This window comes from Aegilops tauschii, chromosome 3 (assembly GCF_002575655.3).
Source record: "Aegilops tauschii subsp. strangulata cultivar AL8/78 chromosome 3, Aet v6.0, whole genome shotgun sequence".
In the NCBI taxonomy this organism is placed as follows: domain Eukaryota; kingdom Viridiplantae; phylum Streptophyta; class Magnoliopsida; order Poales; family Poaceae; genus Aegilops; species Aegilops tauschii.
In genome coordinates this window covers 57,623,627-57,645,789 of record NC_053037.3, presented here as the reverse complement: position 1 = coordinate 57,645,789, position 22,163 = coordinate 57,623,627, and the positions used below count along the sequence as shown (strand labels likewise).

The 22,163-nt window shown below is 47.1% G+C and overlaps 1 protein-coding gene across 1 annotated transcript; it reads left to right on the top strand.

Annotated features, from left to right (window-relative positions):
• The first annotated feature begins 10,289 nt into the window (after window positions 1-10,289).
• LOC109747296 (receptor like protein 27) lies at window positions 10,290-21,319 on the top strand. The gene is made up of 2 exons (XM_020306377.4): window positions 10,290-11,315; window positions 19,242-21,319. Exon 2 carries the CDS (start codon window positions 20,014-20,016, stop codon window positions 21,118-21,120), a length of 1,107 nt encoding a protein of 368 aa, XP_020161966.1. The 5' UTR covers window positions 10,290-11,315; window positions 19,242-20,013; the 3' UTR covers window positions 21,121-21,319.
• Window positions 21,320-22,163: the final 844 nt, after the last annotated feature.

Below are 22,163 nucleotides of genomic sequence, written 5' to 3'. Positions count from 1 at the left end.
ATCTTGTTGGCAGTCTTGTCTATCTAGCTGTCACTCGTCCGGACATCTCTTATCCGGTTCATATTCTGAGTCAGTTTGTCTCTGCTCCCACATCGGTTCATTATAGTCATCTCCTTCGTGTTCTCCGATATCTTCGGGGCACGATCTCTCACCGTCTATTCTTTCCTAGCTCCAGTTCTTTACAGCTTCAGGCCTATGCGGATGCTACGTGGGCTAGTGATCCTTCTAATCGCCGTTCACTTTCTGCTTACTGTGTTTTTCTTGGTGGTTCTCTCATTTCCTGGAAGACGAAGAAACAGATTGCAGTTTCCCGTTCGAGTGCTGAGGCTGAGTTGCGAGCTATGGCTCTTTTGACGGCAGCGGTGACTTGGTTACGGTGGTTACTTCAGGATTTTGGTGTTTCTGTCACTACACCGACTCTGCTCTTATCTGACAGTACAGGTGCTATTAGCATTGCGCGGGATCCTGTGAAGCATGAGCTCACCAAGCATATTGGTGTTGATGCTTTCTATGTGCGCGCTGCTGTGCAGGATCAGGTTATTGCTCTTCAGTATGTGCCTTCCGAGTTACAGTTGGCGGATTTCCTGACGAAGGCCCAGACTAGAGCACAACATGGCTTTTATCTCTCCAAACTCAGTGTTGTTCCTCCACCATGAGTTTGAGGGGGGTGTTAGAGTTATAATATAGGTCATGTACCCTTTGTATTTATCCCGTTGTATAAGGGGTTTCCTGCATATGTTCCACACCTGTACATGTATATATATTGGCCTATGGCCTCATGGTAATACAAGTTGCTTATTCCTAACAAGCCAGATCTCCCCCTTCCCGCCTTCTCATTTCACATCAATATTACGTTTTTTTGGGTATTTTACTATCCTTTGATCACTGTTCTCTATCACATGCAGGTAAAATCCCAAAGGCTCTGTTCACCCTTCCGTCATTGCAAGGACTAATACAATCAACAAATAAACTTTGTGGAACTCTAGAAGACATTCCAGACCCAATTTTTTTTTAAAATGGAGGCATGCCCTGGCCTCTGCATCATGAAGATGCATACGGCCATCTTATTAAAAATCCAGAAGGTATCATCACAGCTTGCAAACAGAGCGAAACAAAGTAGAAAAAAAACAAAAGAGTACAGGCGGACAAAGACAACCGATACGGTAATAAGAAGGATAAGCTCCCTAAACTCCTATCCTGTTATGCGAGCGCCATCCGAATCGGTTGAATATAACCCGAGCCACCATCTCCTATTGGTTGCACCCAGTAACCAAAGGCTCCCTGGAGTCCATAGGAGTGAGTAAGGATCCAAGCTGTAACTGTGAATATAACCTGCAAAAAATTTAAGTTGTGTTGTCTATTAAAAATCATATCATTTCTGCAGTTCCATATAGCCCATAATAGCGCACATATTCCAATCCGAATACGAGCTGCAGTAATCTGTTGAACATCAGCTAACCACGTCCCAAACAGAGACGCAATATCTGTTGGAGGGTTAATATTGAACGCTATATGAATCGTTCTCCAAAGTAATTTGGCAAGTGGGCGTTCAAGAAATAAGTGTTGTATTGTTTCATCCTGAGCACAAAAACAACACCGTGAATTGCCTACCCATCTCCTCTTAAGTAAGTTGTCCTTTGTGAGTATTACTTGCTTGTGGACAAACCACATGAAAATTTTAATACGCAAAGGAACCTTAACCTTCCATATATGTAGTGACCTTGAGAGGGGGCCAGAATTAATCAGATCCGTATAAAAAGATTTCACCGTAAACATCCCATTATTAGTTAACTTCCACTGTGTTGAGTCCGGCAGGTCGGAGAGTTGAACATCAATCAATCTCCGAACCAAGTGCAGCCAGGCTGTCCATTTCTCACCCACTAACACACGTCTGAACTGGATGTTCAAAGGAATAGTTTGAAGGACAGTGCCTACGTAATCCTCCTTACGTTGCACAATATTGTAGAGGATAGGATATTGTATGGCCAGAGGCGTCTCTCCTAACCAGGTATCCTCCCAAAATCTTGTTGGCATACCGTTGCCAACCAAGAATTTGACCCTACGAAAGAATATGTCCTTCGTTCTCATAAGTCCCTTCCAGAACGGCGAGTCTGTCGGTCTCATGGTAACCTGGGCTAGTGTTTTCGAGTGCAAATACTTATTGCGCAGGATTTGAGACCACATGCCCTCCGGCTGTCACTAACCTGTACAACCATTTGCTCATAAGGCATTTATTCTTAATTTCCAAGTTCTCAATACCGAGACCACCTTGGTCTTTAGGTCGGCATAGGATATCCCATCGCGCGAGACGGTATTTCCTCTTGGCCTCATCAGACTGCCAAAAGAAACGAGATCTAAAGAAATCAAGTCGCCTTCGGACCCCTTTCGGAATTTCGAAAAACGAGAGTAGAAACATCGGCATACTAGTCAGTACTGAGTTAATCAGAACTAGCCGACCTCCATATGACATCAGCTTGCCCTTCCAGCAACTGAGTTTTTTTAATTCGTTCTTCAATACATTTCCATTATTTATTGGATAGCTCACGGTGATGAATCGGGATACCCAAGTAACTGAATGGTAAGGCACCTAATTCGCATCCAAACAATTGTCTGTAAGTGTGTTCCTCGTCTTTGGCCTTCCCAAAACAGAACACCTCACTTTTATGAAAATTAATTTTTAAGCCAGACAATTGTTCAAATAGACACAAGATAAGTTTCATGTTACGAGCCTTAGCCATGTCATGTTCCATGAATAAAATAGTGTCATCAGCATATTGTAGAATAGACACCCCTCCATCAACTAGATGAGGAACTAGACCCTCTACATGGCCATGCTGCTTGGCCCGACCAATAATAACGGCCAACATATCTGCCACAATATTGAACAACAGAGGTGACATGGAATCCCCTTGTCGCAACCCCTTATGCGTTTGGTAGTAGTGACCGATGTCATCGTTCACCTTAATTCCAACACGACCTTTCTGGACTTGAGTATCCACTTGGTTTCTCCAGGTCTCGCTAAAACCCTTCATGCGCATTGCCTGCTTAAGAAAAGGCCATTTTACTTTATCATAAGCCTTCTCAAAATCCACTTTGAAGATAACCCCGTCCAGTTTCTTCGAGTGAATCTCATGAAGCGTTTCATGTAGGACGACCACCTCTTCTAGTATGTGTCGTCCCGGCATGAACGCTGTCTGACTGGGTTGAACCACTGAGTGAGCAATTTGTGTCAATCTATTGGTTCCAACCTTTGTGAAAATTTTGGAACTCACGTTCAGCAGGCAAATGGGCCGGAATTGTTCGATCCGAACAGCCTCCTCTTTCTTAGGTAACAATGTTATCGTACCAAAGTTGAGGTGAAACAACTCCAAATGACCATCGAAAAAATCGTGAAACATAGGCATAAGATCATCTTTAATAATATGTCAACATTTCTTATAAAATTCAGCTGGAAACCCATCTGGTCCCGGGGCTTTATTCGGCTTCATTTGGGTTATGGCCTGATGAACCTCTTTTTCAGTGAACGGTGCAGATAGAACATCGTTCTCTGCTACCTGTAATTGAGGTATATCATCAATCACCGTTTCATCAAGAGACACCGTGGTTGTATTCGGGGGACCAAAAAGTTTTTTATAATAATTAGAAATATACGCTTTCAGATTTTCATGTCCCACAATTGTCCCCTCGTCCTGCTCAAGCTGTATGATCTTCTTCTTCCTATGTTTACCATTTGCAACCATATGGAAGAATTGTGTATTGTCGTCCCCTTGGACCACCTTAAGCGTTTTCGCACGCAATGCCTATTTGAGCTCCTCCTCTCTCAGGAGAGCACGTATGCCTTGCTCAGCTTCGGACTTAGTTCAGTGCTCATTAACATAAAGAAGAGTGGTTTCAGCCTTTAAGTCTAATGCCTCAATCAGTTGAGTAAGACGCTCTTTTTCCTGTTTGTAAATCCCACTCTCATTTCTGGCCCAGCCTCTCAGAAATTGTCGGAGATGTCTAATTTTATTTTGCCATCTCTCGACATGTGTCCTTCCCGTAACCGGCTTAGCCCATTCGCGTGCAATCATCTCCATAAATCCTTCTCGCTCAAACTAGCTTTGCTCGAAGGAGAAGATGTTCTTATTTGCCACATGGGTAGCCTCACCCGAGTCTAAGAGGAGTGGTGTATGATCCGAGATCGCTCTCTGCATCGCATGAACCGACACCAACGGATATTTTTGTTCCCACTCCACACTAGCAAGAACACTATCCAGCTTTTCATAAGTCGGAATAGGTAATGAGTTGGCCCATGTAAACTGTCTACCGGTGAGCTCAATTTCTCTCAAATTGAGACTCTCGATAATCATGTTAAACATCATCGACCAACGCCCATCAAAATTGTCATTATTCTTTCCTTCTCTCCTCCTAATGATATTAAAATCCCCCCCGACTAGTATTGGTAGATTTTCATCTCCACAAATCCGCACCAGATCGGCCAGAAAGTCAGGTTTAACTTCAGGTTGTGCTGCCCCATATACAACAACTAGTGACCATCGCAACCCATCCAATTTTGATCTTACCCTAAATTTGACCGAGAAGTCTCCCTGAACCACATTAAGCACCTCTAACGTCTCACACCGTACTCCTAGTAAAATCCCGCCCGATCTTCCTCTAGGAGGTGAAATGTGCCAGTAAAAATCGATACCACTGGAGAGGGTTTGAAGGAACTGTGATGTGAAATTATCTCATCCCGTTTCCAAAAGTGCAATAAAGTCTAAGTGTTGTTCTAACGTTGTCTCTGCTAAGAATCTTTGTTTAGCCAAGTCAGCTAGACCTCTGCTATTCCAGAAGAGTCCTTTCATAAATCATCATGAAATTTTTTCTTATGCTTAGCTCTAGCACTTCTGCGCACTGCGGAAGTAGGATAGATTTTCCGCTTCAAGGGTCGTTTGGGTTTCTCCTCAACACCCTACGGGAAATTAGGATTGTCTATGACAGAAACTACGCCCTCCATCAAGAGAGGCTCGAAAGTATCTGTGGTCTCCAAATCCTCCTCATCCTCAGCCTCGACACTAGGCAACATATTATTACAAATATTCGCGAGATCAGCAATTCCTAGATTATTCATGTCATTATCATTCATAGGTTTGATAGATGCAAGATTACGAATGATCTCAGAAGCCCTCTCCGCTTCCAAGTCTAAAAGATCATTAACTGATTTGACGACCTCGGTTTCATTTGATCCCAAAGAAATTCCTAAGTCGTTTGCCTTATCAACTATTTCATTCTGAGAGAAGTGTAAAATTGAACAACTTTTATCAAAAGACGTACCTGTAGTAGCCTCGGCCTGACGAAGCATGGTGGCCCTCTTGGCACGCGCTAGCTGCAGGTCATTCGCATCCGGCTGACCCTGGATCCGGTTGCTGACACGCCTGCCAGCCGACACCGGATCCGCAATCCCGCCGAAAGCGATAAGCTCCTCCGTCGTCCTCTCTCAGGGTGTACAGTCTGGACTCCCACGCCCCTCCCTTATCGTCGGTGAAGGAGGGTGAGGCGTAGTCGAGCGGGCCTCAGCCACAGAGGTCAAGGGGAATGCGGACCTTGGAGACGCCTGCTCACTAGTCCCGTTCCCCCTTTCCCCACCAGAACAAGTCATCCCCCGGCCAACCTGCAAGGCGCAATGCTGCGAAGGGGTTACGACACGGGACTCCTTCCCACATCTCACCCCTAGCTCGCCACTCTGGATGGTGCAGTCCTGTGTAGGGGTTGCAGCGCGGGACTCCTTCCCGCACCTCACCCCCAGCTCGATCGGTGAAGCCGGTGTGGGAAGAGCGCCATAGATCTCCTGTCCAGGTGCCCCTCCCCTCGAAGTGAAGTCGGAAGCAAGTAGCTGGGTGCTATGGGTCTCCTGCCCACGCCCCCCACCCGCAGCCAACCTAGCAGGCACAACCTCCCCACCGGGAGAGGAATCCACAATCATCGCCTCACCGGCCAGACGCAGCACCGGTGGCAGCTCAAGTTCCGTCGGGTCGTCTGCCTCGACCCTGGTGCTCCATAACCGACTAGGAGCCGACCTTGGTGCAAACGAACCAAAACGAAGCGTGTTCATCGGAGTAGTGGACGGGGGCACCTCTTTGGTAGAACTGTCTACCTTATCTGGTTGTGCCTTAGGCCCCTTGTCCGACTCCGGCAGTGGATCCTCGGATCCCTTATCCTGATTCCCAGGCGCGCCGCCTCCCTCAGTCGTGTCCATGTCCTGTGGCTCATCCCCATCCTGGGAAATCGGAGTATCCTCGATCTCAAGCTCTAAGACATAAGTGACTCCAGCATGTGTCCATCTGACCACATCTGGTATGAACTCAACACTCACAACGCTGACCAGTAACCTCGCAGCCCTGTGTGCACGAGTGAAAGGCATGTCAACCTTTTCTGTTTTACCAATCATAGCACCCAAACTCCAAGCAATCAGAAAATGTTTCATCAATTTTGGTGGCGCGCCAAAGAAACGTACCCACACCTTCTCCAAAGGTATACCATCAGGTTCGTCCTCCTTCCACTCATCAAAAGCAATAACAATGTTGGTGCTCGGGACTCTGCACAAACCCCACTTAAGAAAATGCAATTGATCCTCTTTGGTGGGAAAATCCACCTTATAGGACTGATCCTCTAAATGTTCCAGATGCCACTGATGGTTCCCTGGCACTAAGTCACGTAGCTGTCTCACGATCTAAGCCTCTGACAACTGTCCATTAGTGACTCTGACTACTGCTGGGAAGGAACTCTCAACCATCTGCGGTAGAGGGTCCACCTCCGGTGTCTCAAAGAACATCAACTCCTTACAGTAGACACCAAAAATGTTAATGCCAGGTTTAGGACCCGAAAGAAGTGGGCAGTCCCCAGTCGCATGCTGAGATCGGCAGCAATAATCACAAAGCTCATTCTACAGTCTGCCATAAAATGACCCGGTTCACCACATCTATAGCAAGGCAACTTTTTCTTCTTAATTGCCCACTTAGAGAGTTTTTCGCCCTCCGCTTTCTCCGGCCCTTTATCAGACGTGCCATCCCTAGACTTAGTACCTCCAGAAGTCACCGGAACATGTACTGCTGCCAAAGCCCGAACCGCGTCCACTGCCGCCACGGGTAACGTGGATGGGTCTCCCACCCCATCTGCTGTGTGCTTGAGCACCTCCTCTGAGGCCATATCCGCAGCAGGCGGTGGTGGCGGTGGATAGTGTCGAGGTGGTGGTGGTCGTCTCCCTCTCCCACCGCGGCGATAGCCACCTCGGAATCGATCCCTGGTCCTGTATTTCACGCACCAGATCGAGGTAGCAACTCGGGCGGCCTTCCTGCTCCGGCCAGGCGCGTTTGCTGGGCCTCATCTCTCCTGCGAGTTCTCCTGTAGAGGCAGAGATTGTCAGGAGTTCGAGTGCGGCGAGGCAAAGAGATAGACAAGGAGCGTCGGGACGTTGCGCTCGGGCAGCAGTACATGCACGAGGGGGGTGAAGAGCGGCGCGCGACTTGGAGCATGAGCTGCAGCCGAGCCGCCTGTGGACGCCGGCGCTGTGACGGGAGGCGCGTGGGACAGTGCCACGCCTCCACGGACAGGCAGCCGCGCACCGCCTCTGCTCCGTCGCTTCGATTAGTTTTGGAGAAGTCTCGGGATATGGGCGGTGAGACTCGCAGAATACTAGAATCGACTAGTATGTCATTGCCTGCCCTCCATTGCGCAAGGACACGAGTCACTGCTGCTTGCTATCTTGAACTTCTATGTTTTACCTTCGAAAACGTACCGAAACCACAAAAGAAATTGAGAGATTGGGCATAGCTACTGGCCAGTGTATTTGCCATTGTCCCACAACCACAAAAGAAATTCACCGAATAGGCAGTCAAACACGGCCATGCTGATTGACACTTGATATGTTGAGTCGGTCTAGGACAGCAACACAAGCGGTACTACAGTCTCACAGCCTCATAATTGTAAATACAATCCCCATCTCCTTCTGTGGTGAAAACAAATCTGACTAGTCCCTTGAAGGAAAATCTGTACATTTTGCAGTTAAACACAAATTGCCGACCTATACCATTGTAGCTCACTATCCCCAGGTTCACAGAGACACCTCATCACTATCCAATCATTAGAATACATGGCTAAATAATATGCCTAGAGTTTATAGTTTCGTAGTAATAAAAGAAAAAGAGTTTATAGTTTCGTAGTAATTTATTTATTTTTGAGAAGTTTACTGCATGTTTCTTAAAAATAAATGAGACCTAATGTGGCATGCACGCAGAAATTAGGAGAAAACCCGTGAGAGTACAGGAGACCCAATACAACTACCGAAAAGTCCTCACTAAAAGAAGAAAATATAATCAGGTCCTTGGAGAGCTTTTGTGCAAACCCCGCCGCCGAAACAACCACCGGAAGAAAACACAATCCAGAAACTGAGAACACACCATTGCCGCAGCCGGCTTTGTGAGTCGATGAAAATCCCCGCCGCGAATGGCGAAGCACTGTCGATGTGGCTCGTTGACAGGGGTAAATCCCTGTGCGTCTCAGCCCCAACACCGGCTCTTCTGTTCGAAAAAGTCGATGGAGAGTCGCTGAGGTCACCGCCTCAGACCACCAACCACACACTGGAGAATCAAACCTCCCGCCGGCCGTTGAGATCGCCACGAAGACGACCACCAGCGACCACAAAGCTCCAATACAAGATCTCCCAGCCTCTCGAAGGCGCTGGACGAGGCGCCGCCAAGCCGATGGAGAAGCCGAAGAACCAAAAGGAACGACGATACCAACGCCACCGTCCCGCCAATCTCGCGCACCGACACCTGATCTAATCGCTCCAAGGAGACACCGGGAAGACACGTCCCACAACTCCATAAGCCGCCAGAAGCGCCGCTATGGAGGAACCAAAGTTGAGGAAGATTTATTTAACGCTACTCAACCGCCACCACCCGGACGAAGCCACCTGAAAACCTAACCCTACAACTATCTACAAACAGGGAGAGGACTGGGGTTCCCTCCCCCTCCCACCGCCTGAGTGGCTGAAGGAGGGGCAGGGAACCCGCAGACTCGCGACGGTCGACGCTGGGATCTGGACGCCTTCCTCTTCGCTTTGGGAAGGAAACAAAAAGGAACTGCAAATTAACACATACAACACCTCATAAGACAGAGCGAGGGTAACTTCCAAATTTTCAGAGCATGTTCCCTAGGTATTTCTCCTGAGCTAAAACAGAAACCTTAATATTTTTCTTCCTTTAGGCTCCATATCAGCTATAATTAATATGTGTATCCTTTTGTAATGTTGGCTCAACTTATGTCCCCTAAGAGTCGGACTCTATTTCTACTAATCTAATTAACTCCGGCTATTAAGGAGAGCCTCTTAGGCTGGTTGTAATGGCAAGTACCATAGACTAGTATCATGCATATGATACTAGTGTATGATACTACATCCGTAGTGCATAATATTATATGTTACCACCTCCGTCCGGGTTTATTGGTCCCCATTGTATTTCGTGCTAAATTTTGACCATAGATTAAACTAACAAAATGTTCACGCACGTCACCAAACATTATATTTTTGAAAACTATGTTCAAATACGAATTCAATGAGATAATTTTTCTTGATATGCATTAACATTTTGTTAGTTAAATCTTTAGTCAAAATTTGGCACAAACTACAAAGGGGACCTATAAACCAGGACGGAGGTAGTAGTATCATAGATGACTCCATTTATTAGCATGCATGACACATAGTAGCACAACATTTAATATGATACGGTATTATGATATGATACTCAACCCTCTCTTTCTTCATTTAATTCTATGCCACCTCATCAAATTTGTCTAGTTGGCATACATGATACTACCTATAATACTCCCATTACGACCAGCCTTAACCAAAGAAATAGTATAGCTCACCCTATTGTAGATTCCTGCCACTACAGTACAGTCACTACATTAACTTGTGTAGCTTGTAATGGGCCCACGGGCAAATGGACCTTGACTCATGAAAGGTACCAAATCGTTCTCTAAACTTTGAATTGGTCCAAGTCTCTGTAATAAGACAATAAAACATGTAGCTGCCAGTACAGCAACCAGTCGCGTGCACATCAAAGTGCGCTGCCGTATTTCATAGGAAATAACTTTGGCCACATAATGGTGTTGCACAAGCTTTCATCTTCGACTAAACAACAACAGTGCCATTGAACAGAAACTTGTACAGCTAGGAACGAGTGAAATGAACTGTTAAGATTTCTACATCTACCCTGTATTATATATCCCCCTAAGCACCAGCTTGAAGTTGCAAAGCAGACAAGCAGTAGACCGATGAGCTCCAGGCGCCCACAGCTTCACTTCATCCTGCTACTGCTCACATACTACTGCCCCATCCGCATCGCTGCCAACGGCGGCAATGGAACCAGAGTCCAGTGCCTCCCTGATCAGGCGTCGTCTCTCCTCCAGCTGAAGCACTCCTTTCACAACACCAACCTCTCTACCTGGCAGCAGGGCTCAGACTGTTGCCACTGGGAGGGCGTCGGGTGTGATAGGGATTCCGGTCAGGTGATCACTTTGGACCTCAGTGATCGTAACCTGCGGAGCTTCCGTGGTCTCAGCCCAGCACTATTCAATCTCACCTCTCTCACAAGTCTCAGCCTCTCTGGTAACGACTTTGGCCATATCAACCTTCCTAATTTCGGCTTTGAGCGGCTGGTCCAGCTCCTCAGTCTCGACTTGTCTGATACGAGCTTGGCTGGACAGATTCCTGGGTTATTTGCAACATTCTCTTTCTTAAGATACATTGATCTCTGGGGTGATAATTTTGAAGGGAAACTTCCAACAAAAATCTTCCAGCTAGAAAATCTGATATATCTTGATTTCTCGTACAACCCTAGTCTTTTTGTTCAACTACCAAATTTCTCACCAGGAAATCATTTGGAATCTTTAGATTTATGGAAGACAAATTGTTCTGGTGTCATACCAGACTCTTTTGTCCATCTCAAATCAGAAATTCTTGGGCCTTACCTACATAGGATCTCCCAAGCAGCCCACTGCTTCTTACATAGCTAACCTTACGTCCCTAAATACATTGTGGCTCCATGGGTCAGGAATAGAGAAGCCAGTACTCTCTTGGATTGGAAGACTTCATAATCTTACAGACTTGATGCTGGTAGATTACAATTTCTCAGGGCCAATTCCTTGGTCGATCAGAAATTGTACGAATTTGATGAGCTTAGACCTCAGTAATGGCAGTTTATCTGGGGCAATACCATCATGGATTGGAAACTTGACCAAGCTTTCAGTGTTGGACCTGTCAAGTAATAGGCTGAGCGGTAAGCTCCCCCCCCCCCCCCCCCCCCCCACACCCCCACACGGCAAATTTGACAATTTTGACCTGGAAACGAAATAAATTCACAGAATGAACTGGGTGCGAAACTATTTCACACCCCTGACCCTTTTGTGTAGCGCCCGCCACGCCGGCGCCACACCCTACGGTGCAGCGCCTAGCTCCGGGGCGTTGCACCTCTGTCCACCGTGGCAACCCACGGGCCCGCACCCAGCAGTGCAACGCCTCCGAGCTAGGCGCTGCACCTGTAATGTGCAGCGCCTAGCCGCTAGGCGTGGCATGTGTAATGTGCAGCGCCTAGCGGCTAGGCGCTGCACTGTGACTTATATGCAAACCCACTTGGCTGGGCCCCCCTCCCCCACCCCCCAACCACACACTCTCTCACTCTCTCCCCGAGCTTTGCCCCCTCTCCCACTCTCCCCCCCTCTCAAATCTTCTTCCAAATCTTGCAAATTTGAAGAATTTGTCCGTGGATTTCGAAGTCAAACCCTCCCTCAAGGTAATAATCTCCGATCCCCTTTTTTTGATCGAAGTAAAATTCTCCCATTGCTCATTTGTTGGTAGTTTGGGGAAACCCTAGGTTTGTTTGGATCTAGAGATTTGCATGGAGATGTGAGATGTTTGTTTGCCAATATCTATGATTAGGCTTTGTTAGTATGCTAGGGTTATTCTTATGGGTGTTCTTATGTTGGTGCTAGGGTTAGGTTTAGGGCTAAGGTTATGGTTAGGGTTATGGTTATGGTTAGGGTTAGGGTTATGGTTAGGGTTAGGGTTGTTGTTTCATATATATATTAGGGTTTGTATTCGGTGTTAATCCATGGATTAGTATTCATGGAAGCAATGTTACCTTGTGTTCATTGCTTATAGGGATGGGAAGAACTTGTGTGTTTGTTCATCATGGGGACAAAGACGCCTTTTTGAAAGGCAATAAAGAACCGGACCCGGATGAGTTTGACATGGTGTTTGATAGTAGTCCTAGCTATGCGGAGCTCTTGCAACAAGTTAGGAAAGATTTGAATTGGATGGACCCTAGTGATATCATTGAGTTGGAGGGAAGGCATAATGTTGGTTTTGGAATGCACATCCGTTGGAAGACAATGCGTGTAAACTCGGAGCAACGTTGGGTTGCATACAAGGAGACGGTGGCCGAATCACTAGACAAGGCTCTTGAGTTATTTGCAACGAAGAAGGTTGATTCAAGTTTGAATTTGGACTTGAACCGGAACCCCTCCCCTTTGGTTGCTAGTAGCCCCCCATCCTTGAAGCGAGATGAAATTGTTGAACCTCTTTTGACCCAAGAAGTGAGGCCAACATTTAGCCTGTATAGAAACAACCAAGATGAATCTTTGCAAGAGGACAATGATGAGTATGCAGACGATGACAATGAAGTTGATCTCCATGACAACAATGTGGGTGATCTCGACAAATATCATTTGCAAGAGACAATGGACCATTCCATCCCTTTTTCCCGTGCATATGCATCGGACTCGGATGACGATGGTCCCGATGAACAAGTTGATGCGGAGGGGTTCATGGTGAAGGAGGCCGAAGCTTTCGAGAAGGTATTTGGTCGGGATCATCGGACTACATTGTTCAAGGATGTTAGTCTCGCGGATGAAGCCGTGGTAGATGGTGGCCAATGTGTACCTCTTGGGGTTAGCCAACAAGTGCCAAGGCAACCAAGTGGTAGCCAACAAGTGCCTAGCCAACCAAGTGTTAGCCAACAAGTGCCAAGGCAACCAAGTGGTAGCCAACAAGTGCCTAGCCAACCAAGTGTTAGCCAACCTAGTGGTAGCCAACAAGTGCCAAGCCAACCTAGTGGTAGCCAACAAGTGCCAAGGCAACCAAGTGGTAGCCAACAAGTGCCAAGGCAACCAAGTGGTAGCCAACAAGTGCCTAGCCAACCAAGTGTTAGCCAACCTAGTGGTAGCCGACAAGTGCCAAGGCAACCAAGTGGTAGCCAACCAAGTGTTAGCCAAAGAGGATCTAGGCAACAAAGAGGTCGGCAACTTGGACTTACAAGAGGCCATGGTGGTGGTAGAGGTGGTGGTGGTGGTCTCGGCCGTGGTGGTGGAAGAGCTCGACGTGGTGGTAATGGCCGTGGTGATGGTCTCGGCCTTGGCGATGGTCTTGGCCTTGGTGGTGGACTTGGCCGTGGTGATGGACAAGCGCAAGTTCGTTATAGAGGAATGTTTGGATACCTAGATGGACCGTTTTCGTATGTTCCTCACTAACTATAATGTATCATATGTTCTTGTTTTTTCATATGTTCTTCTTTTTCATATGTGCTTCCATTTGTTCTTATTGTCCTTACTAACCATTATGTTCCACTCATTGTAGGTATGGCGGCTTCCCAACCAACAAACCAACGATGAAGGAGGATAGCGAAGATGAGATGGCCGGATGGTGGGAGAAGGCTGCGAAGAAGCTTAGAGAGGAGGATGCAGCCAAGCTAAAGAAGAAGAAGGAAGAGGAGCTTGAGAAGGAGAGGAAGCGAAAACAGAGTGCGGCAAATGCGATGCGCGCTAGGGAGCAAGCGTTGATGAGGAAAGTTGAGGAGGCACAGAAGAAGCGTCAACAGGATTTTGAAGAAAGAACCATGAAGCTTTGGGCAATTGCAGCTGAAAAAGAAAAGAGGGACAATCAGATATTCATGGAGAGGGTGGTTAAGGAGGCTCACCTCATAAGAAAAAGGGAGGAGGAAGAGGAAGAAGAGAGGAAGAAGAAGAAGGGAAAGGGGCCTTGCTCTACGCAATAGAGCTATGTCTCCTCTTCGATTTGGTTGTCTCCAATGTGATTTGGTTGTGAACTACTATGTGTCGTGAACTACTATGTCTCCTCCTCGATTTGGTTGTGTGAACTACTATGTGCGGTGAACTACTATGTCTCCTCCTTGATTTGGTTGTAAGAACTACTATGTGTCGTGAAGTACTATGTGTTATGAACTACTATGTGTCGTGAAGTACTTGGGCGCTGCTATCTACCATGTGGCGCCTAGCTGCTGTGGCTCTCTGGATAGCTAAAAATTCACTAAGTCCAAGTACAAGTGCCTCAAACTGTAAAGTACCTTCTGTTCTGGCTGCATAGCTACAGACCAGTGCAGCGCGTAGCTAGGAGGCGCCACACTGTACAGTGCAGCGCCTGGCGGCTAGGCACTGCACTGTATAGTGTGGCGCCTCCGTGCTAGGCGCTGCACAAACACTTAGCGAAATTTTTGCCTGAAACTGGAGGCATACCTTCTGCTGATTGCTGGATACCTACAGACATGTGCAGCGCCTAGCTCGGAGGCGCCACACTCTATAGTGCAGCGCCGGCGAGCTAGGCGTTGCACTGTATAGTGTGGCGCCTCCGAGCTAGGCGCTGCACATGTCTGTACCTATCAGAAAAGCAACAGAAGTCTGGCTAGTTACAGACATATGCAGCGCCTAGCACGGAGGCGCCACACTCTACAGTGCAGCGCCTGCGTGCTAGGCGTTGCACTGTAGAGTGCGGCGCCTCCGAGCTAGGCGCTGCATATGTCTGTAGCTATCCAGAAAGCAACAGAAGTCTGACTAGTTACAGACATATGCAGCGCCTAGCACGGAGGCGCCCCACTCTACAGTGCAGCGCCTGCGTGCTAGGCGTTACACTGTAGAGTGCGGCGCCTCCAAGCTAGGCGCTGCATATGTCTGTAGCTATCCAGAAAGCAATAGAAGTTTGGCTAGTTACAGACATATGCAGCGCCTAGCACGGAGGCGCCACACTCTACAGTGCAGCGCCTGCGTGCTAGGCGTTGCACTGTAGAGTGCGGCGCCTCCGTGCTAGGCGCTGCATATGTCTGTAGCTATCCAGAAAGCAACAGAAGTTTGGCTAGTTACAGACATATGCAGCGCCTAGCACGGAGGCGCCACACTCTACAGTGCAGCGCCTGCGTGCTAGGCGTTGCACTGTAGAGTGTGGCGCCTCCGTGCTGGGCGCTGCACAAACACTTAGCAATTTTTTGCCTGAAACTTGAGGCCTACCTACTGTGCCTCCTCCCCCCCTCTACTAGGTCTTTTTCAGCCACAGTTGAACAACTAGTATAACAAACATTCAGGTACGACATCATTTCTCCAAGTATAACAATTAGTATAACAAACAAAGGGTTCACAAAAGACATCATTTCATAGAAAGGACCATCACAATAAGTTCCAGTTTACCATAGAGCTACCATCACTCCAAGTTCAACGACATAAAAGGTACGACCACTCCAAGTTCAACGACATAACAAATCGCAAGAAGTTCAACATTATAAAAAAACTAAGATGACTAGTGCTTTCCACGCTTGCTGGGTCCTCCCCCCCTCTTGACGCTTATCTTCTTCACCTTCCTCGGAAGAGGAACCCGCTCCGGCTCCGGCTCCGCCTCCGGTTCCACATCGTCATCCAAATAGTCATCCAAAGCCGCCATCCGCGAGGTGCCGACCGTCCTTTTGCCTCTTTGGGTGAAGTCTTCAGGTGTGTACTTGTTGATTCCCCTCCTAGGCTTCAACTCGTATGCAGACCGAGCCCGGTACGTCCCCAAGGTCATATCATCAGCAACCTATGCATCAACAAAAGATATGGAAAGACCGTGTGTGAGGATATAGTTAGCAATGCATCAACAAATGGATATATATCGTCATGCCATACCTCTTGGGTGACCCCACCCACATCCTCATCCTCGAAAGGTTCACCATGGCTCTGCCCCGAAGCGGGATCTGATTGTGTCGCCGACCTAGACCGTTCTGGTGATACATACTCGGGGTCACGACAACTGAAAAGGTTTGATAGCCGCCTTAACTTTTGGCCCTGGCGCTGCAACATGTACAAGTGAATGAGACATGGAACGTACCAACAAATGTTAAGTGCTAGTTTGAAGGAGATGTGAACCTTAATGAATTCTCGAAGTGCACCTTCCCCATCGCTTTTGCCAGCCGGGGTTGTTTCCAGAATAGTCTCGGTCTCGTCAGCTGCTTTCTTGATTTGGGCACGCTATGAACAGAAACGGTATCAAAGTGTTAGGCAAGCGAAGATGTGAAAAGTGCGAATGGAAAAGCAAGAAGGGCTAACCACAAAGTTCATCATTGGAGCTGAAGGGATCACCGAGTTGCCTTTCCTGACTAATGCGTTGTACTGGTGCTGGGCTACCTCATCAAAAACGGTGGGTTCTTCCAGAATCTCCTCAGCATACGCCGGCTGGCATACCTCCACGCGGGTACTTGCAAGAAACCATGCGAGATAGTTGTTGAACGCGATCGGGCAGTGCTCACGAAGCTGGGCTCGTTTTCCAGCCCTTGCTTGCTCCACACTAAGAGCGAACTGCACGACATACTTCTTGTGATGGCTGGCCCAATCCTTGATCTTCCGTTGCTTTTTCCTATCCAACCTGCAAGTTAGAAACAGAATATTAGCATCATCGAAACCGTCGAGAAGCTGCTAAGTGCTCAAGGTTAATTATATCTTACGCGTGTAGCAACTTGTCCGTGTCCTCCCACTCCGGCGGGTGTGGCTGGAACAAACCAAACTAGCGGAAAACCCGATGTGGCAGGTGAAGCTCAACCGCCCAGTTGCATATCAGTGGGCACCGCATATGCCAGAGATCCCTATCCCTAATGCACATCGGATTAAGCCTGAACTCTATAGGGTTACCAAAACTCTCTCCTTTTCCATACGGCTCCCATTCCACCTGCAAAATGGGATTGAATGCAAAATTGATATCGAGTGAAGATACAAGCATGATAATCACTTATGCAAGGTCGGTTCACCTGCTCAGGTGTGATCGCGTCCAGCTCGCTCTTGTACAACTTGTACATTACCGAGGGATCATCCGTCGTCTCATTTAACACATCCCACTTGTAAGCCCAAGTGGGGAGCCGTAGTGGGTCGTCTTTATCGTCCCAATCCTCGTACTTCACGGTCTTAGGTCGTCCAACCGGCAGACCCTCCCAGCTCCATATGGAAAGTGCGAGCAGACAACCACCAATACCTCTAGTGTGCCTACAACTGGCATCGTCCAACTGCACATAAAAAAGAACATGGTCAAATTTGCCGCAAGAGCGCATTGATAATGTGTCAATGAAGTGAAAAGGAAACAACTTCATACCTGTCGATACAAGTAAGCTAGTGTCGCCGAACCCCAACTCCATTTGCTATCGAAGACGGTCAACGCCTTCAGCCACATCCATGGAGCATTCTTGCCTGTGCCATCAGCAAACAGTGTCCTCGATATCGCGTACCACATGTAGACACGAGCATAAGTCTTCACCAGGTCCTCATTAGCATCATCGGGGCAATGAGCGAAGTTCGATGATATCCACGTGAAAGTAGCGCCCGCTGCGACTCTTTCCTTCTTCTTATCTTCCCTTTCTGGCTCCCGAGGCTCCGGAGGAACCATACCGATAAGGGCATGCATCTGCGCGCGCCACCCTTCAGAATCGGTGTTCATACATAAAGGATTGCCATCGATAGGAAGACCGGTGATCATAGCGATATCCTGCAGCGTCACGGTCATCTCCCCGGTCCGAAGATGGAAAGTGTGTGTCTCCGGCCTCCAATGATCAATAAGCGCGGTGAGTGCTGCAGCATTGTTGGGTGGCGTCGACCGGCGGACCAACTCAATGAAAGGGAGAAGTCCTGCCTCCCTAACATAAGGTGTGTACCGCTCATCATAGCGCATCCCTCCAAGGCTGATCCCGTGAGACCGAAGCTTCAGAGGTGCAAGCTCCTACAAACAAACAAATCATAACATTACATATGTGTTTGAAGAAACATACGAAATTCATAACACCGGCCACTTTCAGTATTACCCGCTGCTGCACCAACATAGCGTACGACCGGTGTTGATGGTCCCAGTGATCATCGAGAAGCCAAACCATCCTAACAATTTCAACAAAGCATTCTTGTCAACACGATTATCTTTTCAATTCAAAAAAACTAAAGTAGGCCTACTACATGCAAGATCCAAAGCATATGGTGCTTCCCCCTACTTGGGCCTACTTCATACAAATAACATGTCAATCTATGTATCCAAACTATAACATGTCAATCTACTTCTCCATACAAATAACATGTCAATCTACTTCTCCATAGAAATAACATATCAATCTATGTATCCAAACTATATAAATAACATGTCAACCTATCTATCCAAACCACATTCTAATCTAACAAGGGTTCCCCAAATCTAATATATGCAAGATTCAAACAAAAGTTGCCCAAATCTAATACATGCAAGATTCAAACAAGGGTTCCCCAAATCTTCAAAATATAATATTTTCTATGGATAGAAAGAAGGGGATCGGAGGAGAGTACCTTCTACGATGGATTGGTGAACAAATGCACGGACCAAATCGTCGGATCGGAAGGATTTGGGAGAGGGGATTGAGAGGGGGAGTGCAGATGGCCGCCGCCCTGTTTTTCTGTAACTGCCAATGGGGAGGGTGGGGGAGGAGAGGGCTGGCGCGTTTGCATATAAGTCACAGTGCAGCGCCTAGCCGCTAGGCGCTGCACATTACACGTGCAACGCCTAGCGGCTAGGACGGCTGGGTGCGGGCCCGTGGGCTGCCACGGTGGACAGAGGTGCAACGCTCCGGAGCTAGGCGCTGCACCGTAGGGTGTGGCGCCGGCGTGGCGGGCGCTACACAAAAGGGTTAGGGATGTGAAATAGTTTCACACCCAGTTCATTCTGTGAATTTATTTCGTTTCCACGTCAAAATTGTCAAATTTGCCCCCCACCACCACCACCACCACCACCATGAACCTCATACAACATCATTATTGTTATGTTATTTTTGGGGTATTTACTATCGTTTGATCACCGCTCTTTATCTACATGTATGCAAAATCCCAAAGCATACATATAGTTGTAAATTTACTGCTCTTTGAGTTTGACCGGTTTTATCCTATGTGTGCAGGTGACATTCCAAAATGTTTGTTCAATCTTCCAAATTTGGAAGGATTGTCCTTACACTCAAATCAACTTTCTGGTCACCTTGAAGATATTTCCGCACCACTATCTTCACATTTTACTTCCATTTGGTTAAGTTCTAATCAGCTGAGTGGCCACATACCCAAATCATTCTTTCAGTTGACAAAAATTGAAGTTATTTGGCTTCACCCGAATAAACTGGAGGGCACTATAGAGCTTAGCCTTCTGTCAGGACTGAAATATCTTTCTATGTTGAGCCTTTCTGACAACATGCTATCAGTAATAGACGGAGAATATCTATTTCCTACCCTGCCTAACATGCAAGACCTACACCTTGCTTCTTGCAACCTTACAAAAATACCAAATATGTTGAGGCGTCAATATGAGATGGAGGATGTTGACCTTTCAAGCAATAATATAGATGGAGTTATACCATGTTGGTTGTGGGAGAATGGGAAGAATAGCATGCGGTTCAACCTTTCACACAACATGTTCGCCTCGAGAAGTGTACACCTCTTAATCCTACCATGACGAGTTTGGATTATCTTGATCTTAGTTCCAATAGACTTGAAGGAAATTCACCAATACCACTCATAACCAGTATATATGGTGGAGTTTTGTAAGATTACTCCAACAATAGCTTCTCTTCCATCACACCGGCGGTGGATATACATATCAACAACTCCATCTATCTTGATTTGTCAAAGAATAAACTAAATGGTCATATACCAACTTCACTTTGTGGTGCAAACTATGAAATGCTTGACTTGTCATACAACAACCTTACTGGCTCGGTTCCATCCTGCTTGATTCAACATGGCAATGTGAAAATGTTAAAGTTGAGAAACAACCAATTAAATGGGATGTTGCCTGAAAATATTGGAGAAGGTTGTATGCTTCAGCCAATAGATTTGAACAGCAACCAAATTGAAGGGAAAATACCCAGATCGCTCTCTAACTGCAGAAGCTTAGAGGTCCTTGATATAGGTAACAATCATATTGTTGATTCTTTCCCAACCTGGTTGGGGATCCTTTCCAATCTTCGAGTTCTCATCTTAAGATCCAACCAATTCCATGGTTCAATTGGGAGCCCTTCAGAAGGTGTTGCTGCCAGAAATATTTTCTCAGGAATGCAAATTATTGATTTGGCCTCCAATAACTTTTCTGGGAGCTTAAATTCAAAATGGTTTGAGAAGCTAGAGACAATGATGACAAACTCTAGTACTGAGGGTAATGCTCTAGCCCTAGATAACAGAAGTTCTCCTGGGAATGAGTACTACCAAGAAATTCTCACATTCAAAGGGATTGAACATACATTTACCAAGATCCTGACCACTTTCAAGATGATTGATTTCTCAAACAATGCATTTGATGGCCCCATCCCAGACTCAGTTGGGAAGCTTATTGCTCTACATGGCCTGAACATGTCACATAATGCCTTGACTGGAGCAATCCCATCAAAGCTTGCCAACTTGGCTCAACTCGAGTCACTAGACCTCTCTCAGAACAAGCTCTCGGGGATGATCCCACAGGAGCTAAACATGCTGACATATCTTGCAGTGCTGAATCTATCAAACAACAATTTGAGCGGAATGATACCAGAAGGGCAGCAGTTTTCGTCATTCACCAACAGCTCGTTCGAAGGCAATGAAGGGCTGTGTGGAAGGCCATTATCCAAACAGTGCAACAGTTCAGGTACGGGAACCCTCGACTCATCAGTGTCTTCGCAAGACAGTGTTGGAACCATAGTGTTGTTTGTGCTTGTGGGATCCGGTTTCGGAGTTGGATTTGCAGTGGCAGTTGTGTCGTCAGTGGTTTTTCAGGTCAAACGTTGGAACTGCAATCATTTCCTGTTCTACCAATGAAATTATGTGAATTGGGGTGTGTCAGTGTGTCTGTGTATCATGTATTCATATGAGTGTGTATGAACCTACTTGTATAAGGTTAATGCACCTTTTCTCCTTTTCATATATGACTGTAAAGTAAGGGAACAAAATCATAGTATGAGCTTGTACGAACCTGCTTCTTAAGGTTAATCAAGGTAGAGTCTGTGGTAGACCTTGATCCCCAGCAGCTCTTTTGCGGCCAGAGTTTGGTCAACCTAGGACACCTGAAAAGGTAATAAACGAGTCCAATTAGACTTACAGTTCCTAGTGTCAATCCTATATTTCACGCGCCATTTTTTGGGAAAAATAAATGAGAGATGTGTACATTTTGCTACCACCTGGAGGATGGAGCCGTCGCCCATGCACGTTCCATCGAACACCTGGAGCGCGACGATGAACTCCATGGCGTGCCCAGTGACCGGAGTGAAAAATAACCTAGTGTATAGTGTTGGGGAACGTAGTAATTTCAAAAAAATTCCTACACACACGCAAGATCATGGTGATGCATAGCAACGAGAGGGGAGAGTGTGTCCACGTACCCTTGTAGACCGAAAGCAGAAGCGTTTAGCACAACGCGGTTGATGTAGTCGTACGTCTTCACGATCCGACCGATCAAGTACCGAACGCACGGCACCTTCGAGTTCAGCACACGTTCAGCTCGATGACGTCCCTCGAACTCTGATCCAGCCGAGTGTTGAGGGAGAGTTTCGTCAGCACGACGGCGTGGTGACGATGTTGATGTTCTATCGACACAGGGCTTCGCCTAAGCACCGCTACGATATTATCAAGGTGGAATATGGTGGAGGGGGGCACCGCACACGGCTAATAGATCCAAGGGATCAATTATTGTGTCTCCAAGGGGTGCCCCCTCCCCGTATATAAAGGAGTGGAGGAGGGGGAGGGCCGGCCCTCTCTATGGCGCGCCTTAGGGGAGTCCTACTCCCGCCGAGAGTAGGATTACCCTTTTCCTAGTAGAACTAGGAGCCCTTCCAAGTAGTAGGAGTAGGAGAGAAGGAAAGGGA

Excerpts from the sequence above, each read along its gene's own strand:
- LOC109747296 (XM_020306377.4), top strand. The coding sequence starts at position 20,014 with ATGCTTGACTTGTCATACAACAACCTTACTGGCTCGGTTCCATCCTGC.